The sequence below is a fragment of the Microcaecilia unicolor genome, chromosome 6 (genome assembly GCF_901765095.1).
Source record: "Microcaecilia unicolor chromosome 6, aMicUni1.1, whole genome shotgun sequence".
Lineage (NCBI taxonomy): Eukaryota > Metazoa > Chordata > Amphibia > Gymnophiona > Siphonopidae > Microcaecilia > Microcaecilia unicolor.
In genome coordinates this window covers 192,103,447-192,123,048 of record NC_044036.1, presented here as the reverse complement: position 1 = coordinate 192,123,048, position 19,602 = coordinate 192,103,447, and the positions used below count along the sequence as shown (strand labels likewise).

At 44.2% G+C, this 19,602-nt stretch overlaps 1 protein-coding gene across 1 annotated transcript in view; it reads left to right on the top strand.

Moving 5' to 3' along the window:
• Window positions 1–19,602, top strand: part of LOC115472284 (cyclin-dependent kinase 17-like) — a 382,263-nt gene that overhangs the window by 232,848 nt on the left and 129,813 nt on the right. Inside the window, exon 9 of the mRNA XM_030206503.1 lies at window positions 17,811–17,873. Coding sequence (XP_030062363.1) covers window positions 17,811–17,873 — 63 coding nt within the window. The remainder of the gene's footprint in view (window positions 1–17,810; window positions 17,874–19,602) is intronic.

The window sequence follows — 19,602 nt, the reverse complement described above, 5'->3', positions numbered from 1 at the left end:
TTCCTACCTGGGGGACTCTCTTTCACTGGGTTTGTAAAGGAGATGGCTTCTGCCATCTCATTTAAGTTGGAGATGGTGGAAGAGCCCAGGACAGAGATGTTAACTGTCCTGGGTTATAAGTTACCTCCTAAGGAAGAAGTCACTATAATATTGCACCCTATCCTTAAAGAAGCACTGATGAAGAACTGGGAATCTCTCTCAGTGCAGGTCATACCCAAGAAGGCATATATGCAATACCATATCCAGAAGTCTTCTGGATTTGAGAGGGCACAATTGCCACACCAGTCTATGGTGCTCATATCCACTCTCAAATGGGTTAGAAGTTCCAGGTCTCATGCCTTGGCTCCCCCAGGTAAAGAGGCCAGGACACTGGACTCTTGGGAAGAAAACTTTTCAGTCCTTGATGGTCGTTGCTCATATCCAGTGCTACCAGCTCTACATGACCCTATACTTGGAGTCTTTGGTTAACAGTACACTGAGTCTTGCAGAATCTCTCCCTTAAGAACAGGCTGTAGAGCTTTGCCAGCTGGCAAAAAAGCAGATGGCGTGTAGAACATATCTGGCCATGGGCGCTACTGATAATTTTGATGTTCCGACCAGACTCTCCACCATGGGTGTGATGATGTGCTGACTCTCATGGCTGCATGTCTCTGACCTGGATCCAGCGGTTCAGGAGAGACTTGCAGATGTGCTGTGCTGAGGGAACAGTCTGCTTGGAGATAAGGTGTAGGAGGTTGCTGACCTCATAAGAACTTAAGCATTGCCATATTGGGACAGACTGAAGGACCATCAAGCCCAGTATTCTGTTTCCAGCAGTGGCCAATCCAGGTCACAAGTACCTGGCAAGCTCCCAGAACAGCAAAACAGATTTTATGCTGCTTATCCTAGAATATGCAGTGGATTTTCCAAAGTCCATCTTTTGTTTTAGGAAAATGATCCAAACCTTTTTTTAAACCCTGCTAAGCTAGCGTCTTCTGTTAACTGGTATTCAGCATTACTTGAAAGAGCAAGCTACATCACTCAATGACGTTTCACACAGCTAAAATTCACTTCAACGCGCATGCACGGTTTCTTTTGTTTTATTTTGGCGGTTATTTGTTGTAATGAATTCCTTGCAGCAGGGCTCTAGGATTCTTCGCACTTAAGAAGTATATTTCTAATTCTATTTTATCCAGAGATTTTTGTGCCAAATGGTTCCATTTAGGCTCTTTCCATTTTTTGTTTACTCATGTCTTATGTTTCTTATAGCAGTTTTATCTACCAACCTTAGAGTGGGACAGTTTCTGAGTTGCGGTAATTTATTTTATTTATTTTTGTTACATTTGTACCCCGCGCTTTCCCACTCATGGCAGGCTCAGTGCGGCTTACATGGGGCAATGGAGGGTTAAGTGACTTGCCCAGAGTCACAAGTTGCTGCCTGTGCCTGAAGTGGGAATCAAACTCAGTTCCTCAGTTCCCCAGGACCAAAGTCCACCACCCTAACCACTAGGCCACTCCTCCACTAATAGATTTTAAACACTGTGAATGCAAGTCATACATCACTCCCCAACTGGTTTTTGTTTTGGCATTCCTCTTCACTGAGTAAAGTACATTTTTCAAATTGGTTAATTTCACAGTTGTTTATTATTCTTTTTTTATTTCAGTTTTCCGACTTATATCTCACTGCATTTTTAGTTGTATAATATCAGTACTTTTGATTATGATGCCGGTATTAAATATATTTTTCTTGCATGTCATGATTCAGGCATATAAGTACATAAGTAATGCCACACTGGGAAAAGACCAAGGGTCCATCAAGCCCAGCATTCTGTCCACGACAGCGGCCAATCCAGGCCAAGGGCACCTGGCAAGCTTCCCAAACGTACCAACATTCTATACATGTTATTCCTGGAATTGTGGATTTTTCCCAAGTCCATTTAGTAGTGGTTTTTGGACTTGTTCTTTAGGAAACCGTCCAACCCCTTTTTAAACTCTGCTAAGCTAACCGCCTTCACCACATTCTCCGGCAACGAATTCCAGAGTTTAATTATGCGTTGGGTGAAGAAACATTTTCTCCGATTTGTTTTAAATTTACTACACTGTAGTTTCATCGCATGCCCCCTAGTCCTAGTATTTTTGGAAAGCATGAACAGACGCTTCATATCCACCTGTTCCACTCCACTCATTATTTTATATACCTCTATCATGTCTCTCCTCAATCGTCTCTTCTCCAAGCTGAAAAGCCCTAGCTTCCTTAGTCTTTCTTCATAGGGAAGTCGTCCCATCCCCGCTATCATTTTAGTCGCCCTTCGCTGCACCTTTTCCAATTCTACTATATCTTTCTTGAGATGCGGCGACCAGAATTGAACACTATACTCAAGGTGCGGTCACACCATGGAGCAATACAACGGCATTATAACATCCTCACACCTGTTTTCCATACCTTTCCTAATAATACCCAACATTCTATTCGCTTTCCTAGCTGCAGCAGCACACTGAGCAGAAGGTTTCAGTGTATTATCGACGACGACACTCAGATCCCTTTCTTGGTCCGTAACTCCTAACGTGGAACCTTACATGACGTAGCTATAATTTGGGTTCTTTTTTCCCACATGCAATACCTTGCACTTGCTCACATTATACATCATCTGCCATTTAGCCGCCTAGTCTCCCAGTCTCGTAAGGTCCTTCTGTAATTTTTCACAATCCTGTCGCGAGTTAAAGACTTTGAATAACTTTGTGTCATCAGCAAATTTAATTACCTCGCTAGTTACTCCCATCTCTAAATCATTTATAAATATATTAAAAAGCAGCGGTCCTAGCACAGACCCCTGAGGAACCCCACTAACTACCCTTCTCCATTGTGAATACTGCCAATTTAACCCCACTCTCTGTTTCCTATCCTTCAACCAGTTTTTAATCCACAATAGGACATTTCCTCCTATCCCATGACCCTCCAATTTCCTCTGTAGCCTTTCATGAGATACCTTGTCAAACGCCTTTTGAAAATCCAGATACACGATATCAACCGCCTCTGGTGGACTCTGGTCCTGAGGAACTGAGTTCAATTCCCACTTCAGGCACAGGCAGCTCCTTGTGACTCTGGGCAAGTCACTTAACCCTCCATTGCCCCATGTAAGCCGCATTGAGCCTGCCATGAGTGGGAAATCGCGGGGTACAAATGTAACAAAAAAAACCAGCTCCTCTTTGTCCCCGTGTTTGTTTACTCCTTCAAAGAAATGAAGTACTACTACTACTACTACTTATCATTTCTATAGCGCTACTAGACATACGCAGCGCTGTGCACTTGAACATGAAGAGACAGTCCCTGCTCACAGAGCTTACAATCTAATTAGGACAGACAAACAGGACAAACAAGATAAGGGAATGTTAAAGTGAGGATTATAAAATAAGGGTTCTGAACAAGTGAACAAGGGTTAGGAGTTAAAAGCAGCATCAAAAAGGTGGGCTTTTAGCTTAGATTTGAAGACGGTCAGAGATGGAGTAAATTGGCCAGGCAAGATTTCCCCACACAAAAGCCGTGCTGACTTGGTCTCAGTAATCCATATCCTTGGATGTGCTCTGTAATTTTGATAATAGCCTTTACCATTTTCCCCAGCACCAATGTCAGACTCACCGGTCTATAATTTCCCGGATCTCCCATGGAACCTTTTAAAAAAATCGGCGTTACATTGGCTACCCTCCAATCTTCCGGTACCACGCTCGATTTTAAGGATAAATTGCATATCACTAACAGTAGCTCCGCAAGCTCATTTTTCAGTTCTCTCAGTACTCTAGGATGAATACCATCCGGTCCAGAAGATTTGCTACTCTTCAGTTTGCTGAACTGCCCCATTACGTCCTCCAGGTTTACCGTGAAGTCAGTAAGTTTCTCCGACTCGTCCGCTTGAAATATCATTTCCGACACCGGTATCCCACCCAAATCTTCCTCAGTGAAGACCGAAGCAAAGAATTCATTCAATCTTTCCGCTACGTCTTTATCTTCCTTGATCGCCCCTTTTACCCCTCTGTCATCCAGCGGCCCAACCGATTCTTTTGTCGGCTTCCTGCTTTTAATATACCGAAAAAAATGTTTGCTATGTTTTTTTGCCTCTAATGCTATCTTTTTTTCGTAATCCCTTTTGGCCTTCTTTATCTGCGCCTTGCATTTGCTTTGACACTCCTTATGCTGCTGCTTGTTATTTTCAGACGGTGCCTTCTTCCATTTTCTGAAGGAGTTTCTTTTAGCCCTAATAGCTTCCTTCACCTCACTTTTCAACCACGCCGGCTGTCTTTTGGACTTCCGTCTTTCTTTTCTAATTCACGGAATATGTTTGGCCTGGGCCTCCAGGATGGTATTTTTGAACAGCATCCATGCCTGTTGTACAGTTTTTACCCTTTCAGTTGCCCCCCTAAGTTTTTTTTAACCGTTCTTCTCATTTTATCATAGTCTCCTTTTTTAAAGTTAAATGCTAACATATTTGACTTCCTGTGTATAGTTACTTCAAGGTTGATATCAAAACTGATCATATTATGATCACTGTTATCAAGCGGCCCCAGTACCATAACGTCCCTCACAAGATCATGTACTCCAATGAGGACCAAGTCTAGAATTTTCCTTCTCTCGTTGGATCCTGCACCAGCTGCTCCATAAAGCTGTCCTTGATTTCGTCAAGGAATTGTACCTCTCTAGCGTGTCCCGATGTTACATTTACCCAGTCTATATTTGGATAATTGAAGTCACCGATTATTATCACATTGCCCATTTTGTTTGCGTCTCTGATTTCTTTTATCATTTCTGCATGTACCTGCTCATCCTGGCGAGGTGGACAGTAGTACATTCCTATCCACCGTCCTTTTCCCTTTTATACATGGAATTTCAACCCACAATGATTCAAAGGTGTGATTTGTGTCCTGCTGAGTTTGTAATCTATCTGAGTCAAGGCTCTCATTAATATACAATGCTACCCCTCCACCAGTCTGGTCCACCCTATCACCACGATATACTTTGTACCCCGATATGACAGTGTCCCACTGGTTATCCTCCTTCCACCAGGTCTCAGTAATGCCTATTATATCCAATTTTTCATTTAGTGCAATATATTCCAACTCTCCCATCTTATTTCTTAGACTCCTAGCATTTGCATATAGACATTTCAGAGTATGTTGGTTGTTCCTATTTGCATGATGCTTAGTACTTGGCACTAATGATTTGCCATCTTTTGTCTGACCTTTGGTTGTATTTAAAGGCACCTGGCCTACCACGGTCTGTTGTGCAACCTCACTATCCAGAAACCCTATCTTCCGTGTTTGTGAGGTATCCTTGCAAGATACCTTATCCCGAACCATACGCTTTTGAGCGACTGTTGGCCTTCCCCCCATTTCTAGTTTAAAAGCTGCTCTATCTCCTTTTTAAATGCCGATGCCAGCAGCCTGGTCCCACCCTGGTTAAGGTGGAGCCCATCCTTTCGGAATAGGCTCCCCCTCCCCCAGAAAGTTGCCCAGTTCCGAACAAATCTAAAACCCTCCTCCCTGCACCATCATCTCATCCAAGCATTGAGACTCCAGAGCTCTGCCTGTCTCTTTGGCCCTGCGCGTGGAACAGGTAGCATTTCAGAAAATGCTACCCTAGAGGATCTGGATTTGAGCTTTCTACCTAAGAGCCTAAATTTGGCTTCCAGAACCTCTCTCCCACATTTTCCTACGTCATCGGTACCCACATGTACCAAGACAGCCGACTCCTCCCCAGCACTATCTAAAATCCTATCTAGGTGTCGTCGTCGATGATGCATTGAAACCTTCTGCTCAGTGTGCTGCTGCGGCTAAGAAAGCAAATAGAATGTTAGGTCTTATTAGGAAAGGAATGGAAAACAGAAATGAGGATGTTATAATGCCTTTGTATCGCTCCATGGTGCGATCACACCTCGAATATTGTGTTCAGTTCTGGTCGCCGCATCTCAAAAAAGATATAGTGGAATTTGAAAAGGTGCAGAGAAGGGTGACGAAAATGATAAAGGGAATGGGACGACTTCCCTAAGAGGAAAGGCTAAAGCGGCTAGGGCTCCTCAGCTTGGAGAAAAGGCGGCTGAGAGGCGATATGATAGAGGTCTGTAAAATAATGAGTGGAGTTGAAAGGGTAGATGTGAAGCGTCTGTTTATGCTTTCCAAAATACTAGGAATAGGGGGAATGCGATGAAGCTACAATGTAGTAAATTTAAAACGAATCAGAGAAACTTTTTCTTCACTCAACGTGTCATTAAACTCTGGAATTCGTTGCCAGAGAATGTGGTAAAAGCAGTTAGCTTAGCGGAGTTTTAAAAAGGTTTGGACGGCTTCCTAAAGGAAAAGTCCATAGATCGTTATTAAATGGACTTGGAGAAAATCCACTATTTCTGGGATAAACAGTATAAAATGTTTTGTACTTTTTTGGGATCTTGTCACTAATATGTGACCTGTCCTCTGAACTCCGTTTCCAGGGCTTCCTTTCCATTTATTTCTTTCCTTTCTTCTTCATTTCTGGTCCTCAACTTCTGCCTATTTTCTTCATCCATATGCAATTTTTCTCCTCTCTTCCTTTTCCCTCATCTCATCTCCTTCCTCACTCTTCCCTCCCCTCCATCCATGTCCAGCATTTCTTCTCTCTCCCCTCCTCTCCCCTGTCCTCCATCCACCCATGTCCAGCGACCCTCCTCTCCCCTGTCCTCCATCCACCCATGTCCAGCGACCCTCCTCTCCCCTGTCCTCCATCCACCCATGTCCAGCGACCCTCCTCTCCCCTGCCCTCCATCCACCCATGTCCGGTAACCCTCCTCTCCCCTGCCCTATATGCACCTATATACCTAGCGACCCTTCTCTCCCCTGCCCTGCATGCACCCATACCCAGTAACCCTCCTTTCCCCTGCCCTCCATCCACCCAATCCAGCAGTGACCCTCCTCTCCCCTGCCCTCCATCCACCTATACACAGCGACGACCCTTCTCTCCCCTCCATGATCCACCCATGCCCAGCGACGACCCTTCTCTCCCCTCCATGATCCACCCATGCCCAGCGACTCTCTAGTTCTCTCCCCTGCCACCCCCTCCCGAATTGTTAATAGAATTCTCCTCCCTCCCGTCACCGATCTGACTCCTTTAATTCTTCGGGGTAGGCAGTCTTGCCTGCCCGCTGTAAGCACTGACTCAGTCCCCCGCTGGCGCTGCCGGTTCGCGCTTCAAAATAGAGCTCTCTGATTAGATGAGCAGCTCCTGTTAGAAAATCTGCCCGGGAACAGAGAGGAGAGGAGAGAATCAATGGGTGGGTGGGTGTGGATGGCTGGAGGGGGGGCAGGGGAGCGAGGACAAGAAATGAAGAAGAAAGGCAGAAAGTAAAGAAATAAATGGAAAGGAAGCCCTGGAAACGGAGTTAAGCGGACAGATAGCAGCAGAAACGGATACTGGGCCAGCATGATCAGAAAAACAAAGTCACCAGACAACAAAGGTAGAAAAGATAATTTTATTTTCATTATAGTGTTTGGAATATGTCCACCTTGAGAATCAGGTGCTCAACATTAAATGTTTATATTTATTTACTTATGTATGGCATTTTATCCCACATTAAACATGAATTAGGATGTTTTGTGGCTTTACATGAGAATTGTGATTTTATGATCCTTGTTTCATATTGTTGACGGTCTGCATTTTCCATATGGGTGGTATATTGGTGTATTAGGTTCTGCCCAGTGTAATATGTATGGTACAGTAAGGTTCTGAGTGTGTTTTTGCACAAAGTTGTGCATAGTGTTTTGTAGTTACGATTGTGGTTAGTATATGCTTTGAGCAACCACTTTATTCTTTGACATATGATACATATCTAATATCTAAATTTAATAAAAGGTATTAATTTTGACTTTTATTTTTATTTATTTATTTATTTTTTCTGTGTGTTATCAGACAATTATGGATTTAAGCTCCACCCGTGGCCCCACCCCTAACCCCGCCTCCTTTAGCCTCCCCAAACAGTTGGGCCACCGACTGCCTATGGGTTAAATGCATCTGTCCTGCTCTGACTTCAGATTATCTTTTCACATTTTTTTTTTTTTTTTAATGTTTAAATCATTTTTATTAACAGATACATATCATAACCATCTCTTAAAACACTGCTCTTATCATGCAAATACAATAACATTGGTAACTACACAGTTTTGTACATTCACTTTTTTGTCCCGCCCATCTCCCTCCTCCCCCCCCCCTTTTTCCCCCCTCCCCCAACAGCCAAGTTCATACTAATATCTAAAACAGGCTATTTTCTCCAAGGTCTATTGTTTTCTAGCTGCCCAAGTCTAGTTCTCAGTCTTTGATGGATCCGCCGTTGAGCGCTTGGATGTAAAGTATATATAAATCTTCTCCAGACTTTCCTAAAGGAGCTGATATCTTGTGCTGTAGCCACCTTCATTCCGCAAAGTTCAGTGTGTAGAAGTTCTATCATCTTAGTTCGCCATAAATCTTTCGATGGGGGTTTTTCTTCTCTCCACAGAAGTAGTATTACTTTCTTTCCAATCATTGAGGTCCTCTGCAGAAACCCTGTTAATCCCGCTGGGGCAGGTTTTTTGAGATTGAAAATGTCAAACAAAATCAGAGGGTCAGCCAACAGCCGTCTACTCCAGCAACGTGTAAGTTCCACAAAAATTAGAGTCCAAAATTGCCGAACGTGGAGACAAGCCCAAAACATATGACCCAGAGAGGCTTGAGCAGCGCCACATTTCAAACACTCACCAGTACCAAATCCAGCTTTCTTTGCACGGGCCGGTGCTATATAAAAGCGCACCGCAAATTTGTATTGTTGTTCCCAGTCTCGAATAAAAGCTGATCTTTGTAGTATTGAATTTAGGTACCTCTGTAACACATCCTCCGTAATTTCTGCTCCAATATCTTCCTGCCAGCTATTGGCTAATCCACGATAGTCTATATCCTCTGTGGAGTCAAGTAAGTATCTATGGTGATAACGTAAAGGCACTACATTTTGTGACCCTAATGTTAGTGCCGTGGCTAGGACTTCCTGCACATCTTCACTGAGATTTACAGCCCCCAAAGATGTTATGTAGTGTCGTACCTGCAGATAGGCGAAGTAATCAGTCTGTGGCCACTGATGTTCTGCCTGCAGCTCCTCAAACGGCTTTATCTGCCCATCTTCATTTAGGAGTTGATAAAGATAGTGTATCTCCTGTTGCCTCCACCTTACATAGGTCTGCTGCAAAGTTCCGGCTGGGAAATCCGGGTTCAAGTTTAAGGACAGGAATGGAGTGGCCTTCGCTGAGAATCCGTGTCTGCGGCACAGCCACCGCCACATTGCCCTCAATGAGTTAATAAATAGATTCTTCCGTGGCTGACTTCCGGATCTCGTTCTGGTCGTATGCAGTAGCCAGCTAAGGTGTATTTTGGAATGCATTGAGGCCTCTAATTGTACATTTGTGAACTGCTGGCAGCCCACTAGCCAGTCTCTCGCGTGGCGCATGGCACATGCCACAGTAAGATATCTCATATTAAGCAGTCCCATTCCCCCATGCGTTTTTGGCTTATACAAAATGTTTAAAGCAAGCCTGGGACGCCTGTTTTTCCAAAGAAAGCTCCTTAACACAGCCTGCAATTTCCTCTCTTCCCGTCCCCCCAGATATAATGGCAGCATTTGGAACTTATAAAGCCACTTGGGCACCACCACCATGTTATACAACGCTACTCGCCCCGCAAGTGACAGAGGGCAAGACCCCCACAGTCCCAGCAGCCGCGCAGTTTCTGCCAACAGGGGGGCCACATTTTTGTCATATACCGTGTCCAACTGAATGGGTATTATAACCCCCAGGTATTTTATTTGCCCTACGACCCACTGAAATGGGAATGATCCCTTCCACTGCGTTTTTGTGGACTCTGATATTGGGAGTGCCAGAGACTTACTGTAATTTAATCTAAATCCCGATAGTACCCCATAGTTTTGCAGTTCCATCATCAGGTGTCTTACTGATATTTGCGGTTTATCCACTGCCAGTAGCAAATCGTCTGCATATGCTAAGATTTTCAAAACCTCATTTCCCACCTCAATGCCTGCTATGTCCGGATGTTCTCTTATGACATTTATCAGGGGTTCCAAGGTAAGCACAAACAGCAAGGGGGATAACGGGCAACCTTGCCTCGTGCCTCTCTCTATCTTAAATCCTTGTGTTTTCACCCCATTTACTAACAAGCATGCCGCCGGGTCTGCATAAAGAATCTGCACTGCATGGAAATACCACCCCTGTAAGCCTATCCAGTTTAATGTTTCCCACATAAAGGGCCAAAGCACCCTATCAAAGGCACGTTCCGCATCTAAACTTATCACCAAACTCGAGGGTGCCCTGGCAGGGGCTTCTATTAAAGCCGCAATCAACCGACGTACATTCAGCACAGATTGCCTCCCACGGACAAATCCCACCTGTTCAGCTCTCACCATAGATGGCAGCACCGGCGCCAAACGTTCTGCCAGGACCCGCGACAATATCTTAATATCTACGTTGATCAGCGATATGGGCCTATATGAAGCTGGATCTAATAAGTCTCTTCCCGGCTTTGGTATTAAGCTTATCATAGCCTCATTCGCATATTTAGGGAATCTACCATCCTCCACAGCCTCTTCATAAAGGTTAACCAGGGGCCCCTCTAGCTGAACTCTTAAGAGTTTATAAAATTCACTGGAGAAGCCGTCTGGGCCAGGCGCCGAGTGCAATTTTAGTTTCTGGATCGCTACCCCCACCTCTTTAGTTGTCAAGGGTAAATCTAGTTCTTTTATCTGTGCATCAGTGAGTTTGGGCATGTTGGATCTTAACAGGTAGTCTCGAATTTTCTCTTTAAAGTCCCTCTCGGGCTCCCCTTTATATAACTCTTCAAAGTGCTTCCGGAATATTTCCGCAATATCTGCTGGATGGGTAGCAATCCCCCCCGCTCTCCCACGGAGCCGTGTTATGAAATGTGGCTTTCGTGCTCCTTTTACCAAGCGTGCCAACATCCCCCCAGGTCTATCTCCAAACCGCTTAAGAGCATATTTCCGCATTACCATGGATCTCATGGTTCGTTCATGGAGTAAGCTATTTAACTCTGTCCTTGCATTTATAAGATTTTCAAAAGACATCTGTGTGGGGCCCCTGGTGTAGCGCCTTCTCATCAACCTAACCCGCCGTTCTAATTCCATAATTTTCTGCGCTATTTTCCGGTTTCTGAAGCTAGTGTATGCTATCAGGTCTCCCCTGATCACCGCCTTTGCGGTCGACCAGAACAGGCCAGGGTTATCTGAGTGTTGGTTATTATTTGCTGCAAAATCCTCCCATTTGTCTATTAGAAAAGATTTAAACTCGGGTAACGAAAATAGGTAGGCCGGGAAGCGCCACCCCCTGGGTTTTTGATAATACAACTGCCTCTCCAGGTCCACCCATATTAACGCATGATCAGACACCCCTTCTGTGCCTATCTCCGCTGTAAGTATCTGGGGGAGTAGGCCCTGCGCCATCAAAATATAATCTATTCGTGACTGGGTTCGGTGGGCCCGCGACGTGTGCGTGAAATCACGCTCTTCTTCATGCAATAGCCTCCACGGGTCCACCAAGCCCAGTGAGTCGCAGAACTCCGCCAGCAATGTGACCTCATCGTCTCCTCTCACGCCTCTAGGGTTTGACCTATCCAACTGGATGTCCAGTACCTGATTCATGTCTCCCGCAATTATTAAAGGGTCTCTCCCATGTCTCTGGCACTCCGCCATCAGTTGAGCATAGAATTTTTTCCCACCTGTTTGTGGTGCATACACTGCCACCAGCGTACACAACTGCCCTTGCAGGTTCAGGCTAACTCCCACATAATGTCCCTCTTTGTCTGCGAACAACATTTTAGCTTGGGCCGCCAAACTTTTGTGCAGCATAATTACCACTCCTCCCCTTCTACCACTAGAGGGAGACCCGAAAATTTCTCCCACCCAGTGCCGTTTAAGTTTATTCTGCTCCTCCTGTGGCAGGCGCGTTTCTTGGATACAAGCTATGTCTACCCCTTGTCTTTTCAATGTGTCTAATATTTTTGTTCTTTTTATCGGGGACGTGATCCCTCCCACATTCCAGGAGGCTAATCGTATCCCCTTATTACTCCCTTTAACCATAATCATCAACTATATTTCCCCTTTCAGCTAAATCCATTTTAACACCCCTCGGGGAGCCCAGCCTCCCCCCTCGGGTCTCCACCCCCACCTGGTGTCTTCTCTTATTGTGTCGAGCAGCATGATCTCTTTTTCTATAGCTCTGTCTTCTAATTTCCCTCGGATTCTGGGGCTCTAACCTCCCTCTACCCCTTCCCCCCCCTCCCCAGCTGCTCCCTTCCCCCCTCCCTTCCCCCCTCTCTTCTTCCTTGCCCCGTGGCTCCCCCAGTGCCCCGCCTATCATCATAAGATAGGTTCTAGGGGTTCAGTGCCTCCAGGCCCCCGCCCTTACAAGTAACAGTTCTCTTGCAATTTTCACATTTAACATGGTAACAACACCTTACCATAAACCTTGTAAACCAGCAATTCTACTCTTTTTTAAAAACATGTCAGACGTCTCCTTCTTTCTGCTCAATATTTCGTCCATTTTCCTTTATGTCTTGTACACATTGCTGTGCTGTAGAAACATTGTCAAACTGCTTCCATGCTCCGTTCATTTTGATCTTCAGCAGTGCAGGGTACAATAGCATAAATGGAACATGTTGATCATGCAGTTGTTGACAGAGAGGTGTGAATTTTTTCCTCTTCTCCTGCAACGCGGCTGAGTAGTCCTGGAATATTCTGATCTGATGTCCATCATAGCGTACCTCATTGCGTTTTAATCTGTATCCTCGCATAATTTCTGTTTTGTGCACATAATTATGCACCTTTATAATTACTGTGCGGGGTGTCCGTCTTCCATCTTGAAATCGCCCTATTCGGTGCGCTCTCTCTAACCAAACTTTCCCCGCATGATCCGATAGCGCGAATTCAGCTGCCAGCCAAGTCTCTAGCACAGAGGCAAGCACCCGATCACTAACAGATTCAGGCAGGCCCACCAGCCTGAGATTGCCACGCCGCGACCTGTTTTCAATATCATCCAGCTTTGCCGTCAGCGTCTCTACTTTGGCTTCGAGCACGCTTACTTGCCGCGTGGTGGGCCCGATCTCATCCTCCGCTGCTGATACTCTTGCTTCCAGTTCCATTGTTCTTCTGATCGTATCTGTAAGTAGCGCTTCAAATTCCGCGCTCCGTTCGCTCAGTTTTTCTAGCTTTGGTGCCAGCGCTGCTCCGACCGCCTCTGTGAGCTGCCTCAATTGTTCTTCTGTGAACTGCACGCTGCCATTTTGCGCCGGGCCTTCCCCCACTGCGCTCGCTGCCTTCGTTTTTTCTTTGTCCTTTTTAGCGCTTCTGCTGGCCATACTTGAAGCTGTTGTGCCCAGGTACTTTTCCATGTAACCTTCTCCTTCTGGTAAGGTGATTTTATATCGTCTCCTTGCAAGTTTTATAGGTTAATAATGTCTTTAATCGAGCAGGGGCCTCAGAGAGCACAGAATCACGTCCTCTCCTGTTCAGAGCATCACGTGACCGCCTTCTTTTCACATTTTAAATGCTTAACTCTTGATGTCCCTTCTGAGCTGGGGGGGGGGGTCTTATTATTTTCATAATACATCCTTAATATCATTAGTTGCAAGAATGAGCTGATTGGCAATTGGGATAAAAGTGAGGTGAGAGTCAGAGTATGCCAAGAATGCAAACAGAATCATGATAGGAGATATTAGAATTATCAAAAATAAGTGGTGAGGGTGATATAGCACAAGGGTTGGGGAAACGAATAGCTTCACATTTTGCAGAATTAAGGAATAGACGGTTGTCATGGAGCCATTTAGATACAGGACTTAAGCATTGATTGAAAGACGTAGTATCCTGTGAAGGAGTGAACTGAAAGAAAAGTCTGAGGGTTGTCAGTGTAGCAGTATGGGCTGCCACCTAGAGACAGAATAATCAAGAAACATGGGACGAGGGGTATAGGAAGCAAACTTTATTGCTTCCTATACCCCTTCTTGTGGTTGACTGTTCTTCCTTTGATGCGCTTCATTTATTGTTGATTCCCTCTACATTGTCGAAAATAGTTGGAGGCAAGATAGATATTTGTGAGACACCACAAGAAGATGGATAAATAGCAGAAACAGAGAAGGAGAGATCGCACTTGACAAGTCCTGTTGGAAAGGTTGGCATGAAACTAAAGAACAGAATTAGAGACACCCAGAGATTCAAATCAGGTAATATGTAAACCATAGGCAACGAGATCAAAAGTGAAAGGTGAAGGTTATTGGGGGTCAACTCAGGAATAATGTCAGGAAGCACTTTTTCACAGAGAGGGTGGTAGATATCTGGAATGTCCTCCCACAGGAGGAGGTGGAGATGAAAATGGTAATGGAATTTTAAAATGCATAGGATAAAACAAATCTTATATGGAAAGAGAATGGAACCAAACAAACTTAGCGGTGCTTAGATAGTAACATGAATGCAAACTTAACTCTGGTTATTTTTGAACAGGTGAGCTTTCAGGGTCCAACTCAAATAACATAACTTAAAAAATAACAGGCACAGAAAAGAAGAAGAACCTCTACGAGAAGGCAGCACAGACAGGAGAAAGTAGAGGTTGACCAAAAAAGATGATCCACCACAGGAGATGTAGCTTAATCACACTTTATTCAAGTACCAGCACAATCTCTTTTTTGTACAATGCGCTTTTTTTTTAGCGCACAGTTCATTGGTTAATTTTAAGTTTTTCATGTCCAGTTTTTTTTTTATTACTTTTTTATGCTTAGTTTCACATATTTTGTTCTGCATTCCGTTTAGTATTTTTTGTTATTAGAGTTTAATTGTGGCCCCTGAGGCAGCTGGGTTGTTCTGCCGAAACACGGTGTGATTAAGCTACATCTCCTGTGGTGGATCGCCTTTTTTAGCCAGTCTCTACTTTCTCCTGTCCGTGCTTAAAAAAATATCAACCAAAGGTGAATTAACAGGGAACCAGCTAAGCCCCTGTATCCTGTGGCCTATCACTGTCTAATCATCTCAGAGAAATATGGCTCCCCTATCTTCCATGTAAAATTCTATCTTAGCCTAAGTATCCCCTATTATCTCATTCAATCTTTAATACATTTCATTCCTAACACCGCAAGATATCTAATGAGTTATATCCCAACCCCTGTTGGATACTTAATGTGCATGCATAACATACTTTTGGCCATAGACAAATGTGAACAGGAGAAGAGCCCAGCTTTGATGGTAGAGTTTGATGCTGACAAAGTATTTAATAGCGTTAGCAGTCCCTGTCTTTTTCAGATTCTTCAGTATGTCAGACTGCAAGGCACTTTTCTTCAAGCAGTACAAGTATTTTGTGACAATCCAGCTGCAACAGTGCTGGCCAATAGATTATGCATGGACTGTTTTGCATTGGGGAGAGGTATCAGGCAAACACATCCCTTGTCATCTTTGCTATCTATTTTGTCATTGGAGCCTTTCCTGTAGTTAATTAAAATGACTGGGGATATTTAAAGTGTCAAGTTTGTAGGAGAGAAATAAGCCTTCGCATTTTTCTAATGATATTTTAATGGTGTTGACAGAGCAAAGTAAGTCCTTGTCTTGGCATCAAGAGTTTTTCCTGCATTTGAGACAATTTCTGGTCTAAAATTAAATTAATATAAATTAGAGGCTTTCAGGCTTATTTTCGAAAGAGAAGGGCGCCCTTCTTTCAACTCAAATCGGGAGATGGGCGTCCTTCTCTCAGGGTTGCCCAAATTGGCATAATCGAAAGCCGATTTTGGGCATTCCCAACTGCTTCCCGTCACAGGGGACGACCAAAGTTCCCGGGGCATGCTGGAGGCGTAGCAAAGGCGGGACTGGGGCGTGCCTAACAGATGGGCGTCCTTGAGCGATAATGGAAAAAAGAAGGGCATCCCTGACAAGCACTTGGGCGACTTTACTTGGTCCATTTTTTTTTTACGACCAAGCCTCAAAAAGGTGCCCGAACTGACCAGATGACCACCGGAGGGAATCGGGGATGACCTCCCCTGCCTCCCCCAGTGGTCACTAACCACCTCCCACCCCGAAATGTCATACTCAGGTCCATTTCAGCAGTATATGATTTAGATTGTAAGCTCTTTTGAGCAGGGACTGTCTTTTCTTCATATTCAATTGTGAAGCACTGCATACGACTGGTAGCGCTATAGAAATGATTTATAGTAGTAGTAGTATGCAGGTCCCTGGGGGGGGGAGGTATGTATGTGTCAGCGGAGGCATAGCGAAGGAGTGGACGTCCTTCTTTCAAACATTTTGGACGTCCTGAACTGCCCCCCCCCCCCCCCCACAGGGACGGCCAAATTTCAAGGTAGTGGAGTGGAGGAGTGGCCTAGTGGGTAGAGCACTGGTCTTGCAATCCAGAGGTGGCCAGTTCAAATCCCACTGCTGCTACTTGTGATCCAAATAAATAAAGGGGGTGTCAGAGGCATAGCAAAGGCATGGACGTCCTTCTCACAGAAACATCCAGGCATGGACATCCTTCTCACAGAAACATCCACATTTTGGACGTCCTCAACTGCCATCGCAGGGACGGAGGCATAGCGAAGGACGTCCTCAACTGCCGTCGCAGGGATGGAGGCATAACGAAGGACATTCTTCATCCATACTCTAAAAAGGGCTTTTTCCGTTTAGTTAGTGCATCAGTTAGTCCACTGCAGTGCCCCCTAGGGTGCCCGGTTGGTGTCCTGGTATGTCAGGGGGACCAGTGCAGTATGAATGCTGGCTCCTCCCATGATCAAATTAGTTGGATTTGGTCATTTTTGAGATGGGCATCCTCACTTTCCATTATCGCCGAAAACCGGGGACGACCATCTCTAAGGTCGACCTAAGTGTTGAGATTTGGGCATCCCTGACCATATTATCGAAACGAAAGATGGCCGCCCATTTTGTTTCGATAATACGGGTTTCCCTGCCCCTTCGGGGGGATGTCCTGCGAGGACGCCCTCAGGAAAACTTGGGTGCCCCGTTCGATTATGCTCCTCTTTTTGCCTCTTAGTGGTTACATGACAGTTGGGAAGGACCCTTCCCCTTCTCTTGGGTAGAATCCTCATTATAATATTTTGGGGTAGATATACTGGAAAACCTGAATGAGCTCCATAAGTTTAATGTAGTACCCATCATAGAAAATACGTGAGAGCCCTACTTTTTCTTTAAAATATAACCAATTAATTATGTGTATGCATTTAATTGATTATATATTAAGAGTAAGGCCTTCAGTTTTCGCAGTCAAATTAAAATATGTCTTAAGAAGGAGAGCAGAGCAATTAGAAGAAAGGAAGTAAACTCATCAAATGATTTTTTTTGTGGTGATCTTACTCTAGAGAAGTTGAATGAAACAGATTTTCTGCTTCTATCATATGGTTTTCTCATTATGCATCCTGCCACAGAAGTGCTTCACATGATAACTTCTGTATGGTAACATGATTTACACATGCAACAACTATTGATGCTTCTTTCTTGCTCTAATGTTGATGCAAATTGTCTCTATGAAGGTTTTTGCCATATAGCCTGACTCTGGCGTGACTTTCCTGATTGAGCAACATTTCATGAATTACTCCTACTCAAAGCTGAGAATAATTTTTTGCCAGTATATAAATATCAGGGTACCAATTTTGGAATGAAAAAAGCAGCCCTATTTATCTGTAGCATTTTGATTAACACCCGATGATGATTAAGAGATTGGTTGTGCTGTTAGTGATTTGAACCATCTCATTTGTATCTTATCTCTTCCTCTTTCTCTTAAAGGAAAAAGATATGAAACAATACATGGATGATTGTGGAAACATCATGGGCATTCAGAATGTAAAGGTGAGACCCTGAAGGAGCTTTACTTAATGAAATCCCTCTAATTTCTGCTGAAATATGCAACAGGAGTTTGACAGAGTTTATACAACACTGCCCCTCTCCCTTAAGAAAGATCCCTCTATAACTAAACAGGCCACCTTAAGAGCACGGGAAATGGAGCTGAAAATGTGGAGTTTAAAGGGAAGGGCCAGGCAGAGGCAAGGGAGGCCCAGGGAAGGAAGAGGTGAAGCCCCAGTCTATGCCTGTTCTACGTCAGCTGAGTTAAGCCCTTGCTTCTAACTGTTGAACTTTGCAAGTTTGTTGGAGGTTTAACTGGAGCCAGACCTGACAAGTAAAATAGAATTGAAAGGATGTGTTTGGGGCGTGGCAACCCCGTAGCCGCAGAGTGTGTTTGAGACTACCACGAGATGCGGCTTACTGGTGTTTGCCGAAACCGCTGGGGTTTTCTATGTCTCGGGAATAAATACTTAGTTTTGCAGTCTACCTTTTGTCCAGCCGTATTATTTCCTCTGGCCACGCCCAACCCCACTGGGAGTCTTACATGGAAATTAATTGAAACATGAGGGATATTACTCTCAAATGTCAGGCAGCTCTGGATCTTGTTGCATTTTGAATATTTTGTAGAAACATAGGCCATGTTTTCTCAGATGCTATATGGCCGTTGATACATGTACAGTTTTGTATTTCAGAGCCATTACTTGTACCAGTGAAATTAGTACATCAAACATATCTGTTGTTCATTAGCTTATTAATAATAAAGATATTGGATTTAATTACTCACCCTTCCTAGAATGGCCTCCCGGTGGAGGCCGTGGAGATGAGGACTGTGTCAAAATTTAAGAAAGTGTGGGACAGGCATGTAGGATCTCTTAGGAAAAGGAGGAGTTAGTGGTTACTGAGGATGGGCAGACTGGATGGGCCACTTGGCCCTTATCTGCTGTCATGTTTCTATCCTGACTTTTGTATACAGGTCCAAAAGGTACCTCCCTTCTCCAAGGGACTTGTAATCTAAGGGCCTCATTTACACTTAGTGGGGTTAGTATTCAGTCAACATGGTCATAGCGTTTGTTAAATGCTAGCACTGGCATTTAACTTAATCTGTATTTTCAGCATCACTATAAATTATCTCTTAAGGAGCTGAATATCGTTGCTAAATGAATAACTTTTCAGCCCACCCTCACTTCTCTCCTAATCCAATCCACAAATATACAGATAATATCTAGCCATTTACCAAATTAAATGGCCCAATAGGGCAGCTATTCATTCATTGGCATCCTGCAGTTGCATAATTGACTTTGAATATTGGCAGGCTAATAAGTAGATCCCATTGACAATAATAGGGCTTTCATTAAATAATGTGTGTTAAATTGCAGTTATGTACATTAGTAAATCTTACTCAGGGTTATAAAGCATTTTAATGGGAGAAGAAAACTTTTAGCCCTGGCTTCCCTGCTTCTCAGTCTACTGCTCTAACCACCAGGTTACTCCTCGTTTCTCTGTGACATACAAACTTAAATGCAAAAGTGAGTCACATAAGAACATAAGACTAGCATACTGGGTCAGACCAATAGACCATCTAGCCCAGCATCCTGTTTCCAACAGTGGCCAATCCAGGTTATAAGTACCTGGCAAGATCCCCAAACAGTAAAATACGTTTTATGCTGCTTATCATAGAAATAAGCAGTGGATTTTAACCAAGTCCATCTTAATAATGGCTTATGGACTTTTCTTT